Source organism: Phalacrocorax aristotelis, chromosome 7 (genome assembly GCF_949628215.1).
Source record: "Phalacrocorax aristotelis chromosome 7, bGulAri2.1, whole genome shotgun sequence".
NCBI classification, from domain to species: Eukaryota; Metazoa; Chordata; class Aves; order Suliformes; family Phalacrocoracidae; genus Phalacrocorax; species Phalacrocorax aristotelis.
Genome location: NC_134282.1, coordinates 5,565,798 through 5,593,163, shown reverse-complemented (window position 1 = coordinate 5,593,163; position 27,366 = coordinate 5,565,798). Strand labels below are relative to the sequence as shown.

General features: G+C 40.2%; 1 protein-coding gene across 2 annotated transcripts in view; it reads left to right on the top strand.

Annotated features, from left to right (window-relative positions):
• Positions 1 to 27,366, top strand: part of LOC142059649 (uncharacterized) — a 211,916-nt gene that overhangs the window by 7,533 nt on the left and 177,017 nt on the right. For both annotated transcript variants that reach the window (XM_075098525.1, XM_075098526.1), the window contains exons 2-4: positions 7,320 to 7,454; positions 8,096 to 8,205; positions 9,653 to 9,757. In XM_075098525.1, the coding sequence (XP_074954626.1) occupies positions 7,320 to 7,454; positions 8,096 to 8,205; positions 9,653 to 9,757 (350 nt within the window). The remainder of the gene's footprint in view (positions 1 to 7,319; positions 7,455 to 8,095; positions 8,206 to 9,652; positions 9,758 to 27,366) is intronic.

Below are 27,366 nucleotides of genomic sequence, written 5' to 3'. Positions count from 1 at the left end.
CTTTTTTTAAGTCACTTGTTTAAAAATAACCCTGGTGCAGAACCCTGTGGAGGTGCGCAGAAGGCATCTAACAATAAAGAACATAATGGATTTAAGAAGATGCTGATATCAGGTGGTCTCTGCAATTATTGCACTATTATTTTGGTAGTGAATTTTCTTTGTTTCCTCTAAGACTCATGCCAAAGTAGCCATATTCTGGGATAATCAACTATTTTGGATACAGTAGATGAAAGTAATTGGCACACATCCCTGAACGTGAATGAAGACAGGTATTTGGAGGTTATCAGAGTTGTGTGCTAAAGTGGCGATACTTTATTTGCCATCCTGTGGGTCTGTCCTTTACTTGATGCCTTACCTGAGCCTGCAGAAGCCACTTAGTGCCTGCAGAGGTCAGCCAGTCAAAGAAACTATAACACTAGAAGTTGCTGGGGACCGAGGCTATGTGACACTATTAAAATAAATTAAAAAAAATTGTTCCTTGATTTAAAATGCAAAAAAAGGTGACTTGCAAATCATAGTTAAATGATCTGGATGTGCATGTTTATCTTCTGCTTTTCTGGCTAACGAAAATAGATTATTCTGTCTTGGGGGAGGGAGGAGGATAGTTAAATAGAAGCTAAACGACAGCCGCTGCACTTTGATAGCAGTAGGAACTAAAAATCTTATTGTTGTTATAATAGCTGAGTGTGTAATTAATCATCTCATATTGATTTGCTCTTAATCTAGATGCAGTGCACAAAGGCTAAAAGAACTCTCATGTTATTTAGCTGCTCCGTCTAATCAGAGAGAGGATGTGAATAAGACACGGCAGTGCATTAGTAACCTGTGGTGTTAGGAGCGTCTTCTGTGGTGGACCTTCGTCCACGGATCCAGAGAGTAGTAGTGATAATGAGACCTAATCTAAATGAGCTTGGTGCTTACAATCCATATCCCAGAGGGCATATAAACATCACAAGTATTGATACAGGATCAGTAGATAGCAGGGATTGATTAGTGGTCAAGGGAGCAGGATGTCCTAATTGTCTCTGGTATTGCTGATTAATTTTGTCTGGGAAATGTAGGGAAATGAGCCTTAAAATAGATTAAGTAGAAAGGGGAGCTTGGCAGTTTAAAAAGGAAGAAAAGCCTTTTCTGTCATTCCAGCCTTTGTGAATAATTGTTGCTATTAAGCAATATATACATCTAGAGAGAGAGACAAAATTTATCTATATCTTTGTTTCTATATAAATAAATATATGTAACTTGTTCTTTGGACCTTTTGTTTATATGGCCTATTTCCTAATTTGACTTTTTTCCTGTGTTCAGGTGAAATTTGCTTCTCTCTCCTTTCCACTTGAGAGTACATTTATGTCAAACTTTTAATCATCATCCTGTCTGCATACGATATCATGTTGCTGGCTTTTTCTCCTCTCCAGTGCAGCATGTTTCTGCATAGTACTAACCTGCCTTTCTAGAGGTCTCTCTTGTAAGAAGCCGGTGAGTTTTTGCTTGGGTGGTTGGAGGTGTGAGGAGATTCAATTTTCTAGCCTGAGAAGTTTCTAGCCAAAGCCATTGTAGCAATGTACCACTATGTTTGGATCAACATCAGTGGATCTGTAGAGCAAAGCCACTAGCTGTCATCACAGCAGTGGAGAATTTAGCCCTGACTATAATCTTGGTTTCCTTAAGGAAAGTTCTCATTTGATCTTTTCAAACTAAAACTGGAAAAACATATAGACTATGGTTTTCTAAACTTTTAATAACAGCATAAAAGGAAGGAGCACCAACCAATTAGTGTTTTGAAAATACAGAATTCTGCCAAGTCACTTCTTCTGACAGGTTTCATCTATTGACTGTTTCATGGGAAGATCAATAGTGTTCAGGCTGCAAATTCTTCAGCTGAGGCAATGCAGGCTTCAACATCTCATTTTTAGGAAGATGTTAACAACCTTCTGGCTTAGTGTAGAAGGTGGTGTCATTCACTTAGTCTCTGTGGAAAGAAGTAACATCAGACAGCCAAATTATTCTCTGCTTCGTATTCATTAATGTTTTGATTTAAAGTTTGCGCTGCTGAAAGAAACCTTTAGGGATATCTTGATGTGTGTTTGCACTCTCGCTACCATTAAATCTACCTACCTTTAGCTTCTTGGTTTGAACTGGAAGAAAGTGGATTGATAGAATGAGATTTACTTTTAATTGTCATTCAAAGAGCCAGGTGTTAGGATCATGCTAAGCAGAGTAAGAAAATATCCCTGTCACAGAGACGTGACTTACCTTTTGAAACGGCAGAGCTGTTCCCTCTCTAGCTCTTGTGTGTTCAGTTGTCTTCCTTTCTCCTCCCCTCTGTTTGCCCCTTTTGGGGCCGGGAGTGTGTGCCAGGAGTGTGTGCAGAAAGCTGTCCCTCTCTGCCCACGAGCAGATGGCCTCTGCCTGTAACTCTCTTTCCCTTTGCTATATGAAAGCTATGTGCGCTTCCATCTATCGCTGTATAAAATTCTTTATGCTGTAGAAGTGTGTGTGTGTAAAAGAGGTAGCTGCACTGATATCCTCCTCAGACTTGCAGAATCATGGGGCAGGGTAGAACCGCAGAGAACTTCACCTGGGAGATTGTAGACATGCTGTTTCTATCACCTATTCTCTGCCGTGAGTTGTGGGAAGGCTGCAGTCCCTTCTCGGGGGAGCTCGGTTGAGGTGATGCTGGTGGTGACAACAGCTTGAGGTGAAAGAGGTAGAAGTGCAGCTCAGGGTGAATGACCACAATTGCCAGTGACTCGCTGAAGACTTCACAGCATTTGGACAGGCAGCTTCCTTGGAATGCTGGGTGGGTGAGACCAGAGTCTGTCGAGCTTGTGGGCCACTGCCAGGAGCGGGCAGCAAACAGCTAGCAAGGAGAATAAGAAAAGGGTGAGCGTGGAGTGAGACTTTGCCTGAATAACAGCCTTGGCTGTAAGGACGTGAGGCTCGGGGATTTCCTGAGTCATCTTAGTATTTAAAAGACCTCCATGGGTGCTTTTTTTGACTGTGTTTTGTATGAAGATACATATTCCTTTTTAAATTCTAAACACAGGAATGAATTATATCCTGCCTGGAGACGCTTTTAATTTTCTCTGAACTTTTCCTGTTGTGCAGTGGTTCACAGGCATCACAGCCATATGATTAGCCAAGGCTGCTCTTGCTTCATGTTGGTCTAATTATCTGTTCATTAGAATCTTAAGTCTTGAGCTGGAAGTGTGTAGGGTGCCTTTGTTTAAAGGGCAGTCTCCTAATGCAAATATTAAAAGAGAGCTTTCTGTCTCGCCTGAGTCAGACTGACAAGCTAATAATAGCCTTCGTGTTAGTCTTGGCTAACAGAGAGCATCAGTATAAAAAGATTTTAAAGGACTGGTGTATCAATCAAATCATAGAATATAATATACACTTGTGTGTTTTGCTTGTTTTAACACTTAAACTCCCATTAAGAAATATTTTCTGAATGCAAAGGGTATGGGATTAAAAAGGGAGCTCACCTCCTCTAAATAAGCCATTATATCCACCTGAGGTTTCAGGTAAGTCTGAAATGGCCTCTAATTAATAGAATACCATAATACAATTTTGTATCTTCAATAGTTGTAGTCTTGTTCAACAAACTGTTCTTAAATTTGTAGGTAATGTATCGGAGTCAGATGGCTTAAAAATTGGTGTGTTGACTATGTGGGAGGGGGAGTTGTGAAGATGGCTAATTGTTGGAGAGGGCATGTTTTATTTCCGAGCTTTGCCAGCAGAGGATTATATGTTACGCAATTGCTGCAATTTAATTATAGTGTAGGAGAGGTTTTGATATCTGCCTTTAAATTGTCCCAAGGGCATCTAGGAGGAATGGCTTACTTTGAATAAATCTTAATAAACATATGACTTTATGCTGCTGGCTTGTTTTGTTCTGTAAGCGCCATTTGTTCCTATTAACTATATCATAGAAGTCAATACAGCTATTCCTGGAAATATGGCAATATCACATGAGTAAGAATTTATCGGATGGGCTCAGTATGTCATTACAACAATTGTCAGCTTCTCTTTTATTTATGGAAGAGCGATGCATATGAATGTACCTTTATCTGGAAAGTTTTAGGCAATTCTAATAAAAGGAGATATGCATGAATTATCAGTACATGATGTTCTATTCGCTAGAGGGAGAGTCATTTTAAAAAGCCTGCTAAGTGAGGCATGGTTGCTAAGTAAGGCGAGGGTTTTATTAGACCAACTGACGTAATGGAAAAAAAGCAGGCAAGTTTTTGGGCATACAAAGACCTCCTTTGGACGTGAAACAAACGGCAGACTTTGCGCTAAGAATGGCTTGGGAACAATTGCGCTGAACTTAAGTTAAATATGTTAAATGGTGAGGTAATTTGAGAGGAAGGGGTAGCTGGGACATGTGGGAGGGATGGCTAAGTAATGGAGACGACATGGGAATGTGGAGGAAGGGTGGTTTCTGGAGGAATTTAAGGCAATCTGAAACTATACTGCTACTGGCTTCTGTCTTGCTTCGTGATGTTGGTAGCTAATGCAAACTCAAGAAGTGGGAGATAAGAAGCAATACAGAAAATGAGCTCTGTAGCGGAGGTGGAAGAACATGTAGCCCTGTGTGGGGGATGTCCACTGAAAGACTCGTTTAGGACGATGGGGATGAGCAGTTCCTCCAACACCTGGGAGTATTAGGCATTTTAGTTCAGGAAACTAATTTCTGTCACGATAAGGTTTTCTAGTACAAATGTACTCTTTTTTTTTTTCCATGGTAAGATAAGATAAGCTGAGCATACAGCTGTGGACTTTCTTTTCATAGCTTCCTTTACGTAGGCTACCTGGAATTCCTGAGAGGGCAGTTGGTTTGTTTTTAAATCTGAGCTGTTTCTCTAGTGGAGTGTCCTTGTTGGGTGAAGGTCCTCCTTACCCTGAGGTGGGTGTCCCCAGTATTGCCCTTAGCTGGAGCCGCAGTACCCTTGGAAGACCTGGCTGGATTTCGCGTTCTGGGTGTGCTTTGCATGACTGTGGAGCACTTAAGTCTTACGCACAGTACTGGCAATATTGTGGAGTGGATTTGATCTAGCCAGGCAGGGTTTCTTCTAAGTATTTAGCTCAGCAGTAAAAATGATCACGCTTACAGTATTTTCCTGTTCTGCACGGGCTTAATTTAATGAAGTTTGTAAACTAGCTGAAGACGTGCAGGTGAAAGATGTACTTCTTTATTAGAAAGGCTACCTTGTGTGATGTTCAGACATAATAGGGAGCTGTAAAGTACTTTGGGCCTCTGAGATAAAAAGCAGCATAAATCTAGAATGAGATATTAACAGTATCCAGTGTAACTAATGATAACTTTAACTGCCAGGCAGCTGTTGGGCTAGAACAGTTATCTATCTTATTAATGCAACCCCCACCCTGTTTTCTACCATAGGCTTACATTCATACCTCTGCTGATTGACAGAGAAAACAAGTGTGTGATTATGTCTTCCTCTTTGTTACTGTCCAGCCTAAGAAGAGGAGGCTGAGGGGAGACCTTATCACTCTGTACACCTACCTGAAAGGAGGTTGTAGTGAGGGGGCAGGTTGGTCTCTTCTCCCAGGTCACTAGCAACAGAATGAGAGGAAACGGCTTCAAGCTGCATCGGGGGAAGTTTAGACTGGTTATTAGGGAAAATTCCTTCACTGACAGAGCGGTCAGGCACTGGCACAGGCTGCCCAGAGAGGTGGGGGAGTCACCGTCCCTGGGGGGGGGTTCAAACAACATGTAGCCGTGGCACTTCAGGGCATGGTTTAGGAGACATGGGGGTGTTGGGCTGACAGTTGGACTTGATGATCCTAGAGGTCTTTTCCAACCTTAATGATTCTATGATTCTATGAAAAGGGGTCTTAAACTGAAACTTAGGGAAGGATTTGTCTGCTAGCCAGTATGGCACAACTGCTGAATGTTGTTTACCACTTACCAGAGTGGGTACACAAGGTCCCTGCTTCCCCTGTGTGTTTTAATCATTGAGGCTTAAATGTGAAAAGCCTCATCAGCTAGAGCAGGCTGTCCTGAGGAATTGATGATTTAATTATTATGTTAATTTGTAAACTACTTGAAAAATCATGAGTTAATTTCATTTTTGTTACAGTAACAAAACCTTAAACTACAAAACCCTCCATGTTCTGTGGCTTTAGTTAGACCTTGTGTGTTTTATGCAGTTATTTTCTGCCGTGCAGCGCTTCCTCATTTACACCAGGGTAAAGAAATCAGAATAAGGCTGACAGAGTCTCTGCAAAACCATCAACATGTAACCTTTTTCTTGACCTTCCATACCTCCTGAAATCCTGCTGTTTTTGTAACTAGGGCTAGGTAGCAGGATGACGATTACGTATCATCCTACAAAGCAACACTTTTATTTTGGTCTTGTTATTTTAGGAATAATCAGCAGAGAACAACGATACTTCCTCTTATGATTTCATGTGCTTCCCTGAGGGGATGGTAGAAAGGGAGGCTCTTACAGAACATAAGTTTTCCACAGCAATAGTTTAGATAAATCTTATCTGCCTTTGAGTTGACAATACAGCTTTCATTGACTTGTGCGGAGCCTGAATTTCATTGTATATTTTTAGTTATATACTGTTTTCCAAGGCAGGTGCTGTGTTTTCATTCTATATGTACAGAGGCTGGCTATTGAGTAGCTCTGAGCTGAGGAGGTCAGTGCCTACTGTTGCCAAGTCTTTAATTCCCACCTTTGCTCATCAACTGAAATAGGGGCTGTTGCATGTACAAGACCCAGCGGGGAGGCTTCTGGTGGTCTTGGTGTAGGAAGAGTCTCTCAGGCTCCCTCACCTCAGCTTGTGAGGCGCCATCCTTCATCAGGCAGTGCCTCATCTGAAAGGGTTACGGTAAGCTGATGTTGTCGAGACACAGCAGAGTGGCTGCCAAGTCAAACCCTGCTCCAGCACTGCAGCTCTCATTTTCTGGGAATAAAGTACAGTCGCGTTTTGCTAGCTGGGCCATTCATGTAAAAATTGCCGTCAGGAATGGGTTCGTGCTCGTGACTTGTGCAACCAATACATTAATGAACTCTTGGCTCCATTAATGCCTGTGGACCATTTGCCATTCTGAAATCATTGGATCATGATTTGTCAGGTGTTTGTGGATACCGTATTTTTGCAAGAGAGCTGTTTGATCAGTTCAAGGTGAAAAAAGTCATAGAACTACAGTATTTTTAAATAGTAATATAAAATCTTTTCAAACAGTTATTAACTGTTATACATAGCATAATTTTATGTCTATTTCTCTAGACTTCTAAATATTCTACTGGAAGTAATAAAGTATATCTTTTTTTCTTTCCTTCAAGGCCAAATGTTTGTCCTGTGTTTGAGTTGGCACTGGTAGGACGCCAACAGCCATGTGTTCAAGCCTTTAGTCGTATGGTCAAGATGTGGAAACAAGGTTGCACAGGGAGGAGGTGGTGTATGGGCTATGAGAGAAGGTAATATATTATCTATCATTATAAATGAATTCCATTACTGAACTTAATGCAAATTCTTTATAGCACTTTTTTTTTTTTTGAGAAGCTGTAAACCATTTCATCTGAAATATGTGTGACTCAGTTATGGGTGTATCATGTCCTGCTGAGACCTTACTTTAAGATTACTGAGCAGAAAATGCGACTTTTTCCTGTGTTTTGGGTGCATCGTGAACTTCTCAGATGGCTTTAGATCACAGTATTTTATTATCAGAAAATGCTCCTGTCTTGTCCTGTTTCAGGTGAAGTCCAGCTGTCAAGTCATCTACTTTGAAAAACTGAACTTCTGTTTCTGTCGTGTGATTCAAACTGATGGGAGATCTGACCCTCCTGACTGCTAAAGCCAAAATTGATTGCAAAGCAAAATTACTCACCATTGGCTAGCCTGAATACAAATTAATCAGAAAATACGTGGACATAGTATATTAGAGCTATTGGATGTTATCAGGATGCATTTTGCTATATTTGCTTCATTTTTAACAAGAGCTACTGATGGGGGCTGAAAAAAATGTGTAGTAAATATGAGGTATGAGTACAGTTTGTTACTGATGAGATGTGAAGAAATAGAAGTTGCGATTTTTCTCTTAAACTTATTCTTTTCAAAGGTCTGGGTACTACACAGTTTACAAGCAGGTGTACAGACTGGAGCATCAGACTGTCTATAAGTGCTGCCCTGGATGGGTCCAACGTGACGATGAGCCTGGCTGTTTGCACTGTAAGTTGATGGTAAAACTGTGACAAACCAAGAGAGATGATATCCTTAGGCCTTGCTTTTCTACTTACTTCTAGAAAAATGGATTTTGCTACCTCTTTATAACTGGGATTTCCAGTTATAAATAGCAAGAAATCTATTGATGGGGAAAGAAACTTCTTCTAAAAATACAAAAGCTGTCATATGTAAAAGTACCAAGTATCTCTAATTTTAATCTAAACGGTGGAAACTGAATTTCTGATTATAGTTGTTGCAGCATTTTCGTACCAGCCTGGCTTTGACAGGCCGACCAAATTTATCGCTGGTACCCAAATTATGCAAAGAAATCTGCTGTAAGGCACTTTTTTTCTTGGATTTATCACTCACTGTGGAACCTGGCTGGTTTTGGCTTTTTTGCTGCTGCTGTTGCCATTGAAGCAATTGTGTTTCCATCCTACAGTTCCCCACCTGATCCTGTTCCTATCAGTAATTTCTAATCATGACTGGATATTTTCCTAAAAGATGGAATTTAATTTAAATGATGAGGAAGGACTTCAGCCACTGTTAACAAGACATGAGTAGAAGATAACAATTTACTCACTGTTTAGTTTTGTTACTGTTTTCTCAGTAATTGTATTTTCTGTGTGGAAGTTAGGATCCTTTCCTGTGTATTTTTTAAATCTTCATACCAATGTGAGGGCTGCATTCAGAGAGCTTGCCTTTATGGCTTGTCTTTTGGTATTTAAAAAACAAAAGCAGCCTGAGAGGGGTATTCCTGTTAGCTTCAGCTTGAATTTACATATTTAGTGTGCACCTGTTTTTTGTAAGAAGTCAAAGGTATGTTTACAATCTGTATTTTAATCTCTGGTGTAAAGGAATTTAATGTATTTGAGCACCAGTGGTAATATAGAATTATTTGCTTCCTGAAAGAGCAGTACAGACTTCCTTTGAATTCTTTAAGGCATGAAAGTGGTTGAATTATTCTTTTATATTTGATACTCTTTGTGAGTTTGGCTCACGTATGTGGAATTTAACTTCTTGTGAATAAATAATGTTCTGCATTGGAGGAAGGTAAGTACTGTAATTCCCTTGGACATATATAACATCTTTAAGTGCACCAGTGTTTCTTAACCGCTGCTGAATTATTCTCTAGCAGTTCATTTCTTCTTTCATTCCGGATTCATGTAGTGCTTCAAGTCCTGAGAAACTGTCTTCTGCCTCTGAAGCATCTTCAAGTTAAACTTAGTCTTATCTTTATTCAAGTTAAATTTCTTCTTATCAACATGGTAGTTATATCCATGAGGACAAGTTCTATTACAGCCTATCCCTTCCACTTAAATAAATAGCTGGATTTCTTGTTTGGAGGTTCCTGTTACAGCAGGGCTACGACATGAAGAGGCAATTCTGGGGGATCCTTGGCACAAAACCCGCAACCCCCCCCACGCCGTTTCATTCTGTTTGTGTGTACTAGTGCTGTGCACTGTTGGCACTTGCTTCAACGGAGGGAAATGCTCTGAAGCAGGATCCCAGATGTGCCAGTGTCCTGCAGGATTTCAGGGTCCTCGCTGCCAGTATGGTGAGTCAAATGTAAATTGTCTCAAATGCATCTGGTGTTTGGGTCAAATGCATGTTAAACAATATTTGTTAGAACGTGAATATTTTATTAACATTGACTTAAAATTAAAGTTGCCTCTGCTGCACTCCAACTGGTATTTGGTCTTTCTCTTATTTTCCAGAATTTGCCTTTTTTGGTATTGAATTTTATCAACCAAGTTAGTTTTCCATCTCGCTTTGTTATCAGATGAGTTTCTGTAATGGGTAGCATCGTTGAATATCAGCAGTGGTGTCCAGTGGAATATCTTTCTATCGCTGCTGAACCTGCACGTTCTCGTGGCACTCTTGTTAAATTTCTCAGTATTGCTTTTACCACGTGAGAGTAAATTCAGAGTCAAAACATGTTGGCAGTAGGTAAAGAATGTAGAAAATTAACCAAATGGATTTATTCATGGGCTTTCTTTTGGTGCTTTGGAAGGTGGGAAGGCTGGTTTTACAGATCACTGCCAAATATTTCCTAGCATTCTTGAAATAATTTATGCACCAGTCTTTCACTTCAATAACGCTGTTCTAGCATATTGTAAATTCTATGCAATTTAGACTCTCACCCACTCTCAAAGGGAATCTTTTTCTCTCCCAGGCTGGTTCACAATCTGATAAAACCACAATGGGTTGTCCTGTAATTTATGTGAAGTAAGACCATCGCATACTGTATAAAGCTCTCCAAAATTATAGAACTGCATCCATTTGGCTTCTTAAGTGGGCGAAAAAAAGTCATTCCTTCAGAGTAGGTTGTGATTGGGACAAAGGATTTCTTTTGTATTAGACAAATGATAATTTCTTTTTCAGCTGAAGCACATTGTGTTTTGTTCAAAGGCAGATTTCTGAACACTTGGATTTTTCGCTTTTAAATTCTGATACATTCACATAGTCACTTGGCTTGTCTATCATGAAGTATAAGTGAGAAGAAACGTAACAACTGTTTACAGCAATCCCTTTAAGAGCTGAAAAGCTAAGCTCTGTACTCAATGCGTGGCTTGTATCATGCGTGCTTCATAACCTCTGTCATATTCTGGTCTCTGGGCTCCACCAAGGCTTATGTGATGGTCTTGCTGCACCAAAGCAACTGTGTCCGCATGGGTAGCAGCCTCCCTCAGTGACGGTAGTAAAGCAGCTGGAGTTGCAGCAGGCATGGTAAGTGGGAAATGCAAAAAGTCAGCAAACATTGCAACAGGGTTGTTTTCATCGAAGCCTGGTCACAGATAACACTTTCCATTTAAAAGCAATTATTTAAATAAAATGCAGAGCTTTTTACAATGACATTTCTACTGACATTAGATCACAGTGTGCCAACATCTGCCTTCAGACAATATTAGTTCAGTTAAGCAGACTCCAAGGGTGATGCTGTAGTTGGGTATTTCTTTACTGCCCGTAGAAACAAGTTTATATATGTAACTTGGTATGAACCAGAGTGACACCAATGCAGGTTGCTTTGTTATTGGCTCACAGTAGAGCTGCTGCTTCAAGGTAAGCAGGATCAAAATCTCTAAGGAGCCCATATAATAAGCTTTTGCCAAATGCCGTGTAAGTCTCAGCAACTTCTAAACTGTCTTCTCTAGTCCTTTGAGCCTTCTTCTGTTGCCTGGAAATACCTACGGCACCAAGGCGTTTCCAACAGGCAGACTATGTGGGTGCTGCATGTGGATAGCACAGGTCAGATTTTCAAACTGAAATCAGATTGCGCAGTCTCTGTTTCACAGGCTGGTGATGGCAGACGCTGCAAAAACAATGTGAGGTGTCCTGCGGTTCTTGCTCCTTGCAGTTGGGTGGAACTTTATCTTGGTGGTTTGTCTGCTTTCTATTGATTCCTACAGTTTGAATGGATTTTCAGGAGTCATCATTTTCAGGTTTATACAGCAGCTGCTATCGCAGCCTGGCAGGAGTGAGTTTATAAATTAAATTCTGAAGGGAAAAACCTTCTTTCAGAAAGAATGTAACGGACAATTCACCTGCCTAACAAAAGCAAGGTAATTTAGAGTTCAAGGGCTCTAAACCATTGCAGATGTCTCTAGTCAGATGCTTGCGAGTTTTGTATCATATATGTTGCAAGCAAAACTAAAGGAAATGCGCTGTGGAACTAGCAGTCGTAGCCTCTGCTTTTCTGGCTGAAGTTGGAATATTGCTCTGTTAAAGTAGCTTGAATTTAATGTGACTGCATTACCTAATGGTGTCATACTGTGGTTTTAAATGATCATTGAGTCTAGTCTGTCCCCTCCTCCCTACTTGCCTGTGCAACCTTACTGTAAAATAAACTGTTTGCCTCCAACACTTCACCCAAAAGAAAAGGAATCTTTCTTACCAGCATCTTTTGCTTTGAGGATTCGGTGGAACAGATGAGTACCAGGAAAACCATGGTTTGTTTTTGGAACACATCCTATAAAATGTTAATGAAAAAGATTATGCTATGATATGTGAAGCTGCAAAGGGGACTGTCTTTGGTACAGAGGCACGCTTCCTTGTACCTCTAAACTGCATCCCTTGGTTGTCTCTTTGGCTGGGGTGTTCAGGTAGCCCCCTCTGGGGCATTACAGGGGAAGGCAGGAGGCTCTAAATGGGTATGAAACCACAAGCTAGTGGCAGAAAGCTGCCTGTTGGGCATCCTGGGTTGTAATCTTGGCTTTTGTCCCTTTTGGTGTTGTTGCCTCCCATCAGTCTCCGGGCAGAGGAGGAACCATGGGCATTTCATAACTGTACTGGGGCTCATCTGAGCAAAATTGTTGCATGGATCCCATTTTACACCCTCCCCTCTCTGACTTTGCTCATGTTCTTTCTGTATCTGTCGTTCAGTCTTGACAGCTAATTCTAAAGTTTCACCTGTGCAGTGGCTCTCGTGATGTCCCCGCTGGGCACTACAATCCACAGACAATAGACAATAAATTCTTATAAAAATATTATTAAAATCAGTTACTCTAAAAATGATAAATAGGAACATATATCTCAATCTTCTAATCTGGCTTCTCCTATTTGTTGAGTTTATATTTGCCATTAAGTTAAATAAGTAGGTCAGCCTCCTGGAAATCAAGTTGCTGCATGCTTTGCACTGGTCTGTCCTGCAGAAAGTTTGTGACAGATCATCGAGAATGACCTATGACAGCCCAGCGCATCAGAGCAATCTGTAGCAGAGATGATTATTCACAATTGGCATGATCGCATCTAATGACTTTTTAAAGATATCATGTGGTGTTTTAGCAGCCTGTAACGCGACATTATTTCTGATTAGATACTGAAAGGGTTATAATTCCTGTAACAAACTTTATGTAATTGTGACTAGAAATGCATTACTGCATGTCTTGTATGCTTCACTCTGTATTTTTATTATTTTTACCCACACAAGCAGCAATACAAACTTAGAAGAAAGATTTATGAGTGAAATGGTCGAGCTCTTCATACAGCCATTACAAGGATTCAGTAACAGATTGAGCTGTCTCTTTCATTGTCTGCTGCAATTTGTCTTGTAATAATAGACTTATATCAATTACAATGTAAACTTGCAAGCTGTATTTCTTTCTCTTTTTTTAACTTGGTTGGAAGTTGAGAGTCCCATTTCTCTTGAGCCCAGTGAAAGGGAGGGAAGGCTTCTAACAGAAAAGAGAAATAGTAAAACCCAGTGCCGGGGATAAAATCTGCTGCAGTGTTGGTTTCATTGTTATTCACTAGTTGTCGTGGTAATCTTGTTCAAGGCCTGCTAGCCACCTGAGCTGGACATGGAAATAAATTAATTTCATTTAGCTTGTTTAATTCAGCCCTGGGACTCGTACTGGGACATGCAGCTAGTGAAAGCATTCCAAATTCTACAAACAAGGGTAACTTTATTTATTCCTCGTGTACGTAAAATTGCTCAATGCGAAATGAGGGGTTAGTTTTGACTCTTAAACGCTTCGTCGTCAAACATCGAGTTGTTCTGGGTTTTACCAAGTGCCTCCTGCTATTTTTAATACTTAAAGGAAAAGCAAGAATGAGAACTGAACAGGCTTTGCAGCTTTGTGAATGAAACAAAATCCCAGCATTACAAAGGTCTTGCAAAAGGCTACCATAATTAGGAAAGAGTAACTACAACTGAGCATCTCTGAGAAGGTGGGTTTTTTCAGATGATGTATAAAAGTAGGCGAAGAATGACCAGGGTGGACCACCCTGGAAAGCCACCTTACGATGTCATGATATTTGTTGTCTTAGCTTAATCAATTGTTTGAAGAAAGCTGAACACAGTATTCCAGTGTCGAAAAGATTAAGTGTCAATATGTTTGAATTTTACTCTGTAATGCAAGTGGGGTTTTAAATACTTTTACACAGGCTGATGTAGATAACTAAAGATTGCATTCTTGGGAAGCATTTACCACATCTTGAGAAGCAGTGTGGTCTGCTGAACACAGTACTTGCCTGATACTTGAGATAAGAGCTTTGTTTTTCACCTGCCACTGACCTTGGATAAAAGTTCAATAACTTTTAGCAAATTAGACCACTGTGCCTCAATTTCTTTGTATATGAAATGTTGATAATGATAGCTCATTCCTTTGTAAAGTGCTTTGAGACCTAAGTAATTAAGTGCAAGATAATAGCATTGGCATGTGTGTATGTAAAGGCAAAATGCACACTTCCTGGGTAGCTAAAACAAAATGCTTATTAGATATTCATCAGTTTGTTGACTAGCTGTCAATCTCTTCCTTAATTCTGGTCACACACTATTAAAATATTGAACTATATGAAGATTCTAGTAAATGAAAATGTCAGCACCTCCTAGGCCAGGTAGATCAGAGCTTACACTACAGAACTACTTAAAAAAAGGTGTGTGTATAGTGTGTCGGGTTTTTTGCGGTTGGTGGTGTTGGGTTTTTTGGCGTGTGGATTTTTTTTTAACCATTGAGTAAAATGACATGAAGTCTAGTGGATCTTCTTGCAACCAAAAATACTCCCTCATTCACTGTGAAAAAATAATTTCCTTCCATTTTCCTCTAGGAAATATTTCTTCCTGTAAAGAGTTATTTGAAAAAAAAAAAACCCTTCTGATTAATGTCCTGTCTACTATTCTGGTCTCTTGGAGAGATGCATATTTTCTTCTTTGAGACTAAAGACCCGGACAAGCCATCCAGGGCAGTATATATCTATGAAGTGGTGCTACAAATTTTCATTCTTTGTAGGTTCCTTGAAATAGCAAAAGGCAAGCTTAAAATTCCCTTGGAACTGTTATCCACAGACATGTCTCTAATTTTCATGGATCTTTGTTTCCTAGTGGAACTAGATAATGCTTGAGTATTTGTGAGGGTAGATTAATTCTTAATGTGCTTACTCGGTGGTGCTGATAGCAAGGCCCTCTCTGATGTCAGGGGTTCTGGTTTTTTGTTTTCATGCTTTGACTATGAGTCTATCCCATGCTGATTTACCAAAGACATAATTTTTAACATGAAAATGTGTAAACTAGAAGAAAAGGCGTGATAATTCTGGATTAGCCCATGGGGAGAGTGGAAGCGGATGACACAAAGCTAATTTATGTTCAGATTGCTCTAGTTTGGTGCACATAATCTGTTTTAAGATTATCGGGGTTTTTGCTGTCCTAGCACCATCACTTTCCTGCTCCAAATGACTGTCTCGCTAGTGAAGTGCTAGTGAGCCAGTCGTGGCAAGGGAAACAGGTGACTGATTAGGCAGAAGGAAACCTTGTGATCATCCTCCTCTTCTAGTGGAACCTGGTCTCCTGTTCTTCCTCTGCTCCTTTTCAACTCCCAGGAAAAATGATCCACCGCTTCTATTCCTTTTCCTTTGGTTACCCTACTCTTCTGTTCTCATGACTAAGAAGCGCTGACTGACAGCAAATACAAAGGTGTAGATGCTTTCGGTCCTGTATGTGGCACTAAAGGCGCGCTGGTGTCATATGAGCTCTTGACAGCTTGAGAGCATCCTGTTGGCTTGGCATGTGCTGAAGCACTTCAAAGTTGTGCAACCACTTGTGCCTGCGTTAGGGGCTGTGGTAATGAGCGTCTTTTTTAGCACCTGTCAACGTAATAACAGTGCTGTTGTATTGGAGTATCCAGAACTCTTCCAGGTAGTGAAATCTGGAAACGCGGATGTGTTTTCAACAACAAGCACAGCTGACAGGGTGTGTTGACATGCTTCATCTCATCAGAAGTGAAGGGTAGACTGTGGCACTTCCTTTCTGTTTGTCACGCGTGAACCACACAGGAGAGCCGAGCAGCATGAGGTAGTTTCATGTGATGGTGCTTTACTGTCTTTAATTCTTAAATGGCAGGTTGTGGCCAGGAACTAATGCTTGATGTTGTGTTGAGGAAGTAGGCGCTGCTGACATCTCAGCTAGTTCTACAGCAAATTGTTTTAATTCAATGAAATAGCAGGTGGTCTGTGTTTTATACAACCTTAATATAAATTGATCATATTACAAACGCAGAAGCCCTTGATTTAGATGAAGCAATCTGAGAATCCAGCAAGTATTTATCTCCTCGCTATAATTCTTTCCTTCACAGTTGGTTTAAAACAGCTTCAAAGGCTGTTACAGGTGATTTTTACTCAGTGTTAAGAGCGTTCTACTGCCCAACATGCATTTCAGGAATCCCCTTTAACCTATTTTAGATGGTTTTAGATTTAAAGTCCTACCTCAGTTGGCTGGACAGCTCTGCCCATGCTAAAACTGCTAGATGCATCTTTGTAGGGTGTAGCAAGTTGTATGCTGAATTTGTGTAGAGTGCTCCTGTAGGCAAAAAAGCCAACCCAACAGGAGATCTAGAAATCTGCTCAGTCTAAACTAAGGATGATCTTTTCAAATTTCCCTTCTTATTAACTAAAAATCAGTATCTTATTTCGTATGAAGGTCTTGCCGTTATTACTGTGTTGGTCTTGCATCTCTCCACCTTCCTTGATACTGTCTGTAGCACACTGGCATCAGCTGAGTTCATACCAAATGCAGCCTTTGTATTTCTCAGTGCATCATCAGCCTCTGTCAGCTTGGAGTTGTCAGGGCTAAACCAGTGTCCTGCTGTCGCCGCTGAGTTCATTCTGATGCTTCTTGTGCAATCTGCTTCCTGGTGACCTTGGAAGCTGCTGTCTCGGCACTGCCTGTTTCTGCTTTGGGTGGGGGCTGTGAAGCCTCACAAGATCTACAAATCCAGTTTTGGCCCTTCCAGAAGCAATATAAAAGCTTGGCAGCACTTAAAGCTTCCTTGATGGCACAGAAGTCCAGGGAGCTTATAAGCACAGAGGCCGCTAAGGTAATGCTGTTCAGGTCAAGAAGTGGAGAGGTGGGCATGAATGATGAAAATATGCTGTCCTTGCCCTTCAAAAACCGTTTCAGATCTCATATCTGTTCAAAAACATGGCTTGCGTAATTCTTCAGAAGACAGACAATACTTGCATGATTTCAAAGAGTATTAGGGCAGGAATCAAGTGAGAGTGGGATGGGGATATTCAACTCTGTCAAGGTAGCTTGAGAGCTCACAGGAACAAGAGAGAAGTATAGGCACAAAGCCAGCTCTTCCCTTGGGCTGTCATAAGAGCTCGACACTTGGTCATTTTTAGTAACTGGGAAATAGCACTAGATATGTACAATTTATTTAAGCAAGTACTTTAGTATGCTTTCCTTCTTCTTGTGCTTGGAAATGGGGGATGTTTTTTGTTTGGCCTTTTTTACTGCATGATTTTAATTCATGCTTTGTCAGGAGCAAATTTGGATAAAAATTGTGCTTATTAAGGATTTTACGTAAACTAAATGCTTTAGGCAATTTTGTGTGGTTAATCAAAAGTATTTGCGAGAAAAAAGATGCTAACAGACCTTTTGGTGTTTAAAATTAGTATATTAATCAGAGCAGTTATTTATAGTTAGTGAACTGAATTTATTGTGGTTTTTTTTTTTTCTGTGGTGTCCTACACTACTTAAAACCAATCGATCTCATCCTGTTTTGCTTGTAGGAAAAAGGGGAGAACTCTCCTGTCTTGCTCTTTCAGTCCATAATTAATCAACTTTAATGAAATTTTAGCCATGGTAGAATCTCCTGATGTAATCTTTTAGCATATTCTGGTCTCACCGGATGGTTGGAGACCTTCAGCACTTCAGTGATCTAATTGCCTTGAAAATCTGAGGAAAAAATACCTGCTGATCAATGTTTTCCATGTCCCCCACACCCCCCCAAACCTTAACGTACCATATAAATTTCACATTAGATTTTTAAATGCTTTAAAACGAAAAAAAATACTATTTTAAGTACTTTTTTTAAAAAAATCTGTTTCTAATGTACAATGTCAGCCCCTACATGTAGGTCTATCAAAACAGTCATCTGCTGTCATTGAATAATGCCGCCTTGGTTTGGTCTCATGGTAATATACCTTTCTCTAATCTGTCTCCTGTATTCTGCACTTTGATGGCAACTGATAGGTATCCTGACACTTGAAACAGATTGTGGTTTGAATAATAAATTATAGACTTATACAGTCACAAATTAATACAGATGTATCGTTGGACCTAAATATGAAATGTCACAGAGCTGGAGCTGATTAGAAACCCATGAGAAAGATGAGTTGAATGCTCTCCCGTGCAGAGACTTGCAAAAGACAAATGCAGTGCACAAAACACTGCAGAAGGTCCGAGCTATCCATAATCTCTCAAGAAAAAAGTTAGGGTTAAGATAAAATGACATTACCCATTCTGATGATGGATAACAGTTGATTCAGAGATTTAATTCCAGCTGCAAGCAAGATCATATGAAGTATTCTAAAAACCTGAAAGCGTGTTTTCCTCCAACCTTTCCATTCTTTCTCCTTTGCCCTTCCCCCTGCGTTCACTTCTCTCTTTACCCGCACCTAGTCTTTGCCGGTGCTGTCTATAGGAACACCTTTCGGCATCGGTGAGATAGGAACCTGTACAGATAAAAAGCCCTTTAAAGTAGCCACTAAAAAGCTGGGAGGAATGAAAGCTTTGTCGTTTTAAAATGGGAATGGTAAAACACTGATTGAAAAATCATGACTGGCTCTTACCTAGATATGGCAGGATATAATAATCAGCCCATCTTGCTGAAATGCTCTTGAGTGCCCGGGCTTCACAGCCGTTAGTACAAAGCGACAGGTAGACAGACGGCAGTGGTGAAACAGCAAACAAATATGTCAAAAGTAAATGAACCTAACAATAACCACTTGAGAGCAAATTCACCCTCATTGTCTTTGGTACAAAAGGCTGTTTACTTTGTACTTGCTGCAAAAAGTAAAAAATAATGGAAGAAAACTTGCTTTCCAGCTGCTGGCGTTTATTTGATGTTCGGGAAAAGTGGTAGCAAACCCTAGCAAAGAGGAATGTTTTGCAGAGAAGCTTGCAGGTACTTTTATTTCCCCCTGCATCAAAAGGTGAGTGAGCAGACCTCAAGACTCTAGAAACATCTGGATTCTTTTTTGTGACTCCTGCTGGCCTCTGTGTACCGTGGGCAAATTTATTTGGGTATCCAGCCTACCTGCTTCAGTGCTGTGCAGAGGTATCTGAGCTAATCGCAGTCCGTTAGGTCAGGTGATACAGGTGAGTTTAAATAGCACGTGGTACTATGGTTAGACTTTTGCCAACTCTCAGTTCATGCATTTTTTTTATGTAGCCCTGTGTGCAATCCCTATATTAAAAAGCATGGAAATAACCTAGGGTTTTAACTGTGATTCAGCAAAATATCCAGAAGATTAAAAATAAAATCTTTATTGTATTTTGGGAGGTTTGCGGAGTGAATTTTGAGATAGTTGCTATGCATCTCATTCTCCTCTCAGCAGACAGCTCTCCCCTTTCCTTTAACCTTCTTGTGCGTGGAGTCAGAGGTTAGACACTCCTGTTTCCTGTTGTGCTTCTCACCCACCCTCAGAAGTGACTGGACTGTCACGTGTTTCCAAAGAGGTACAAATAATAAGAGAACTCTTCACAAAACAAGCTCGGTTGACTGTTGCTTTCTACTTCAGTGGGATTAGTCTAGCATGTCGTTGCTGATTGCTTTCACTCCCATGAAATTATTCTGAGGCATTGTCATTGCAGTGTTTCTTATAAAAGTGAGGAAATGGAGCCTTCTTAGCAGCACTTCAAGGGTTGTGACTCAGACAGCCAATTTTAGGTAGCTAATTATTTCTGCTGATCTAAACACTCTGTTGACACGTGGATATGAACAGGTTTTGACTGTAAAAGGAAAAAAGTATGCCTCTCAAAGTGTGCATAGGCAGCTATTCAGTCAGGACTATCTCTAAATCTGGTTTAAGACATGGACAATGGCATTTAAGAAACAATCTTAGCATTGAAGGAAGGCCTGTGGTTCCTTTGCAGGAAAGGGCTGGAATTCTCTCAAGCTGGATCTTGATATTTGCTTTATTCCGGAGGCTGTTTTAAGGCTTAAGAGTAGATCTGTTAACACGTGTTCTGCCGTACCTCCTTTCCACAGGAAATTCCTTCCATCCTGTGCCTTGTGGTCCTGAGGCATCCTCTCAGTGCTTTTGAGAAAACAGCTATTTGTTGTTAGCCATCATCCACCTAAAAACTTGTTTTCTCAGGTGTAATGACTGCAAAAGAGTTCTCCTGTATAAATACTGTTTTACAGTCATTTAACAGCGTTCTTCAGTGCTGATGTTTATTTCATCTAAAAGGGGCAAAAGAGTTAATTACCTTGTCTCAAAATGGAGACAGAATCTTGCCAGCAACCACGAGGCATTATTGCTCACTTCGATATAACTGAACTCACAGTAGTGGCAGCTGGATTTAATTATAAGTTTGCAACCCTGTGGTTTCAGCAGCAGCTGCTGAAGAATGGGTAATGCAAGTAGCCTTCGAAGCCATTCACATTAGAGATAAAACCTTGTCATTCACAGGGACAGCTGACTGAACAAGTATTAAAATGAACAAAGATTTCCCCGGGGAGGTTGCAATATGAGGTTTGGTTTTTTTGTCTGTCTGGCTCTTGCTCAGATATGTTAGGCATGCACTATTTTATTCTGTGTTTCCACCCCAAAATACGAGACTATTCACAAATAAAAGTCCTGGAGTATCTAATTGCCGAGCGTGTTGAACCGCGATGTGTGTACATGTGTGTTTTGCATCATGAGTGACTGCTGCAATGCTGAGCAGTCTAGGCTAAGCATCGGTTGTGTGGCTAAACAAGCTAGGAGGGAAATAATACTTACTGGATTTTCTTATATTTTGGTAGCAGTCTTACGAAGTAAGCACTATCCCTGCCTGAGACAGGGAAAAGCAGGGAGGGGGAGGGAGAAGGCTAAACATTTGCTAAAGGCACCTTAGAGTATCACTTTGTTATTTTAATCAATGATATGTCAGTAACAGGCTGCCATGACTGACATGCTATGGAATAATATGTGGCTATTGAAATTATAGTTTCCTTTTTTTGGTTGATATTTTTCAGTTTTTCTAGAATGGAAAATTTCAAATTCTAAAGTGAATTTGAGTCTTGAAAAACTAAAACTAGAAGCTCCAACCTCCACAGGCAATTTCAAATATTTTCCAAGTCAGATTGGAACAAGAGCTACGTCTAAATGATGCAGAAGTTCTAAGTCTGATGCAGGTCATGTCCCTAGTTTCAAACTTGGCTGTACTGGTGCCGTTCAGTGTGTCGTGTCTTTTACACCTGAAAAACTGTTTGCTGCTACGATTTCTTTCTCCAGGAAGGCAAATCTGCCTCTTCTGTGTCATTAGATCCCTTGCATGCCAGTGTATTGTCAGGGGAAGACATTATAAAATAGATCTGCGTTATTTTGGGTACGTATACAGACAACCAGATCTGTAACACAAGGATTTGTGGAAAAATTGTTGGAAAAATTTCCTTTCTAATGCTGTTGTATGACTGGTAAGTTGTTATTTTACTCCCTGAAGTTTTGGTAGTGTTTCACTGGTAATATGGGCATGTAAGGTATAATATGTTTATTAATCTCTGGAAGTTGTGGTTTAAGCTTAAGTTTAGTGTTACTTGTGGGCAATTATCGGTCTGGAAGTTAACTGTAGGAGAAAAAATGCCAGGACTTTATTTTATACAAATGTTAACACATTAATGGGGCAAAGCAAGTTTAACTACTCTTGCTTAAATTTCTCCTGCTCAGAAAGGCTCTCTAGCACCTCTAAAATGCTGGTAACAGTACCAACCCCAACAATTAGTCTTCAACTGTGGAGCAGGTTTACAACTCTCCTCAGTTCAGGCGTTCCCTGCTATCGTTTTCCAGCATCATTGGTCACAGTTGCTTCCTAAAATAACTTCCCACACTGTCTTAAATTTTCAGGTGAGTAATAATTTGCAACACTGGAAATCCTTTTCCGTTTTCTCTACCCTGAGACTTGCTGTTCTCTGAGAATAGGCCCTGTTTAAGGTATTTTTTGTTGGGCACATAAAAACCTCTGGAAGTTGGTCACATTCCAGACCTGAGTTTTTCAAAGCTGAGTCTCACGTGGCATTTCTCAGGCCTGTTCTTAGCTGCCCCCCTTTTTTTCCCCAATAATAACAAAGCACTGAATTACACTGCTTAAAGAAAGTGCAGCTTTTATTTGTGTCGGCAGATATCTCTCATTTCTGCTTTACTTCTCCTGTGGAGGAAGAGGCAGCTACGGATGAGATGGTGTCTGGAAGTGCTAGCCCTGTGATTCTTTGAAATTCTTTCATTTCTATTGTGTGTCTTGATCATTCTTCCTTCTTTTCCTTGTTCTTTTTTTTTCCTGTCCCCTCTACTTTCCAAGCCTGAGGTTGCGACTTAAACTTTAGATCCAGTTACTTCAAAATTGTTTTCTGCTTCTACAGGTTCCTAATAACCTCTTCTAAGCACAGCCAAGTGGCTACTCTTGTTTTTTCAGATGTTTGAGAGATTCAGACGGGGTGCATCACTTGTAAGGTACTGAAGGGAGGGAAATGGTGTCTGTGCTATCCTTTTAAAGAAAACTTACTTCTAACTGTTTCCTTTTTTGTAAAAGCTAATTGCTTTTGGTTCACAGTGAGAAAAGCAATTGCCCATTAATTCTCGATTACCCATACTACAAGTATAGCTTTTGTGGTCAGCGTTGCTGACCTGAATCTGTTTTCTCTCACTGTTATCTCACACTGTTTTGGAGCTCAGGAAAGCTGACAGGGGTTAAGGGAGGCAATACTGATCCATTAGACATTAGATGTCTTACCTCGTTTATTTCACATGTGAACACTAGAAATCTGCTAGTATATCGCATGAAGGCTAACCTGGGTGGGGGAGAAATAGCACATTCAAGTGGAGATTTTTTGGGTTAGTCTTTCACTTGTCCATCCCTCTCTTCTTCCTACACCCCTGCCCCAACCTGAAATGTACCTGCAGGTACAAATGTGACTTTTTTTCTTTTTTTTTCCTCTCTCTCTCCTCCCCCACTTACAGTGGCCTCTAGATCCCAGTGTTACATTTATGCTGTAAATAATGTAGAAACTGTAAATGTAATTTATCTGGGCTGGAAGAAAAGGTCAAACTCAAAATGATGTTAAGCCTCCTGAATATTCTTCTCATCTTGGATCTTTGTAGCCTATGGAATGTAGTTTTTGAAAGTGTGTGTAATGCTTGCTTAAGTGAATAGCCTTGCCTGCTCATTGTGGTGATGGTATAAACAGTCCCTGTTTATATAAAAGTGGTGATTTCCAAGCTGTGGTCTGCAGTGTATTACTTCCTTGACTGTGCAAAGATCCACAAGTTGAGAGTTCAATTAAATCCTCTTTTCCCTGATTTTCTCTGCTCTTTGGTTAAATATGAACTGGAGATGTGCTTTTGGAGCTCTGGTTTAAAATCTGCTTTCATCGGCTTGAAGGTGGTATGGATGTATCTGGGAACTGAATTTGGTCGTATTTTTGACCTTAGCACAGTAAAGCAACAATATCCACTTGTATTAATCTTCCTTTAGTCTTATATGATGTGCGAAGCAACAGGAAGGAGAATGTGCTAACAGAACAGGTAAATTTGCCCTCTGATGTACATCTATCTGTTAATAACTGTGAAACAAGTGAATATATTAACAATGCTTGCTAAATTCTGTGTATGGAGGGCTAATTCCTCTGTGGCGTGACTGTACAATCATCCATTGATTGCAGCAGAGTTGTAATTCACTTCTCTAGAGAATTCAGCCACAATTTGTTTCATGTTCCACCTCTGTTCCAGCCAAGTAAATTTGAGACGGAAGAAAATTGCACAACACATGGGGAAAAATGGAAAAAGAGAAGAAACTGTAGGTGTAACTCTAAGTGTTGCTCTCGTCATCATCTTTGTACTTCAGATAGCTTTGTGAGACGATCCATTTATCATGGCAGTTGTTCATTATTCTGCCAGCCACTTGGCATTATCATTTATTCTGACAAGCGCATAATAAAGCTGAGAGTTTTAGAGCTGATGAACTACTGTATATGTGAATAAATGCTTTAGGATTTTTGGGTGGTGCAACTAATTCAATTTCACTGAAAACATTTTCTTTTAGTTTCATCTAATTCCATAAGAAAATGGGATGGCAAAACAATTCACCAGCAACCGAAATGCCATCAATCCTATCGCAGACTATGGACAGCTTTTTGGAAGTGAAGGATAAAGCTAATCAGCAATTTAGAAAAGTGTGTGATGGGTAACATAACTCACTAAAATTTCAGAGAAAGCTTTAGTTATCTGTCCAGAACGGTTCAAACTGAGGTTTGGTCGATACCTGACACTTCTCCCACTTTCTCAAAATTCCTGTATATTCTTAAATAGGCATTTGTAACATAAACATGCTGCCTTTATTAAAAAGAAAAAAGTTATGTCTGATTTATGGTATGCTACGTGCATGTTTTTTTTGTAACAGCTTCGCTGGGAAGTTAGTGAACTCCAGTACTTTCCGAAGTTCAGTTACTGCATCCCAGGAATGACTCTTTCCACGTGCTTTAGCCTTAAAATAAATAAGGACGACTGTCTAAAGAAAAAAGCTAGAACTACCCCAAAATATCCAGTCCCCCATACTTGTGAATGTACCTAAACATGTAGAAAAGTGAGACGTGGGGGAGAACTCAGGGGAGAGGAACTGTGCGAGGTTAAATGTGCTCTGACATGGCCTCTGTTAACCAGAGGTTCTTGAAACAGGGCTACTCTGTCAGAGCAAGTTTTCCTTATTAATTGATGTACTGCTCTCATGCCCTATTTATGAATGTTCATTTACATAAGCTTTGAAAAATGCAAATTCAACGCCAGTACCTTTTCTTCTTTTATTTTTAATAGACATAGTAATGTATCAAGTGGAAAGTCTGTATAGGAGCAGCACATTCGAATTTATAACCAGATGAAAATACACTATCAGGGTAGCATTGTGCTGTGGGATTCAGAAGTTGAGTATGCCTGAAGTGTGGTTCATCATCATGAAGGTTATAGTCCAGTTACCTTGCACAAACATTTCTGGCTGACCTGCAATGTGGTTCATTCTGTCTGTACAATTCACTGGAATATAATGCCTTGAGTTTCCTTTGCCCTTTATTCGGACACAGGTACTTCGTAGCTATCACCTGATTTATTTTATTGGGTTTGTTCCCTTCCAGTATCAAATTTCCTGACTTAGTAGTTTTAAACAGGTCATTTTTTTATTTTTTTTTTTTTTGCTCTGTTGGGAGGCCCATATTTCTGTCACCATTTCAAAGGTTTTCTGTGTGGTCACTATTAACCTTATTCATTGCTAACAGAAACCTGTTAGATTTGTAACTAGTAATAGTGAAGAACTCTTGCCTACATAGCATACTATCTTGACAAATGTGCCAGTCTCTTCCTAATGACAGTCTAATGTCTATGAACTAAATTAATTGATGACTTAGCTTTGATGCACCGAGGCATGAGGACAAAGGATGGGTTATTATACTTGTCCAGGACTGCCTTTCATCCACTGCAATGTCTTTCCTCGCTTTCCTTCTGTGTTTAGTCTTGCAAAATGTTAGCATAAGCTATGAAGCTCAGTGGTAGGTGGCTTTATTTGATAGTCCCTAGGACATGGGCCGGAGTGTGCTGCAATCCTGTGGAACATGTGTCTTCTGCATTGCATTTTATTGCACTGGAGTATGGTTGAAGTCGGTACAGAAATTCTGGAGAGCATGTGTGAAGCACCTAGTCTCCTTCCCACGCCAGGAAGGACTTGCTGCGCCAGCAACTCAAATCCGCAATGGCAAATGCGAAATGGCAGAGCGTCCTCTGGCCTGTTCCTCCCAGAGTCTTTCCTTCCACTATAAAAGCTTGTCCTATTCTTGTATTCCTGTCACTCAGCTCTTTAGGTTTAATATGTAAGTGCTTCTTCAGAGCAACTGAGAATTACATAGGCCTTGCTATAGGTCTTCAGACCTTAAAGGATCAACAGTGCTTGTTAAGGAAGCAAGGGCTTTTGACTGTATCCACCAACAGAACCACAGAAGCTTTTTTTCTTTATGAGCACTTGCCCCACCTCTGCCTTTGCACAGCCTAACAGAAGCTATTTGCATTGCACTTGGCCTCTTGTACCCTCTGTTTGAAGGTTTTGTATGGCAGGTATTTAGGCATGTTTAAACTCTACATCAAGTTTATTTTATTTTTCTGGAGAAAACGAGCACTTAACTTTTCAACAAATTATATGTAAGAAAATGAGATCAAAGCCAGTATGTTCTTCTGATTGTTGCAATCTGCAGCCAGCTTTTAGATTGCAAAAATAGGTCTCAGTGATCAAAAGTACCATATGCACATATTGACATGAAGGAAAATGAAAATCTGACTCAGTTGCACATCAGGCCTATGTCAAATGGAGGCAGTGAAGACACGGTCCAAATACAGTGTGGGAAGGATAAGTTGACAGCACTTTTCTGTGAGAGAATACACTTCATGCTGCGAATCCACAGCTGAAGGGTAAGGAGGGTCGCTAGGATGGTGGTGCATTTTCGGTTTAGCTCCTGTGGTATTTTCCACAGAATCATGGTGGATCATCTTAATAGTGTTGTCATTAATTTTTCTAGCTCCTCTGTAAATTAGGTACTTAAGTGTAGAGTGAATGCTTTGGTATTCATCTAGAGACCCCACAAGCAACTTATGGAAAGCCTACATCTGTGAAAAAAGCATCTTCATGTGTCCAGGTAGATGCAGAGCCAGTAGTGCCTCATAAGACAAATGTTTTTTCCTAAAAAGATACTTCTTTCTCCCATTTCTCCTACCTGTGCATGTGTGGATTGTTATGGAAAGGCACACGGTTGTGAGTAACTGAACCGGTAATAGTCAGTCTCCCTTGGAGTAAGTCTGAGGCACTTCTGCAAGCTGAAGGACTTTTTACTGTTTTTTCCTGGCTCAGTTTCTTTCTGATTTAAAGGTTTTAATGGCTGGGACCAGTGTGTGGTATTTGCATTCCTTCATTAAGAGTAAACGTAAAGCAATGTTGGCTTTTTTTAAATAAAGCCAATTTAAATAAAATTGGACACTAGTGATGAAAATATCCCCCACAATGAACTTACTCCTGAAAATCAACCAGGAATATTCTGAACCCATAAATGTGGAGAGGGAAGATTAGTATCTCTTCCTTTTCCTGTCGTATTACTGTCTGATGTTGCTAGATGAGCACAATAAACCATTTTGTTATTTCTAGTCATGCATGTCTTTCTC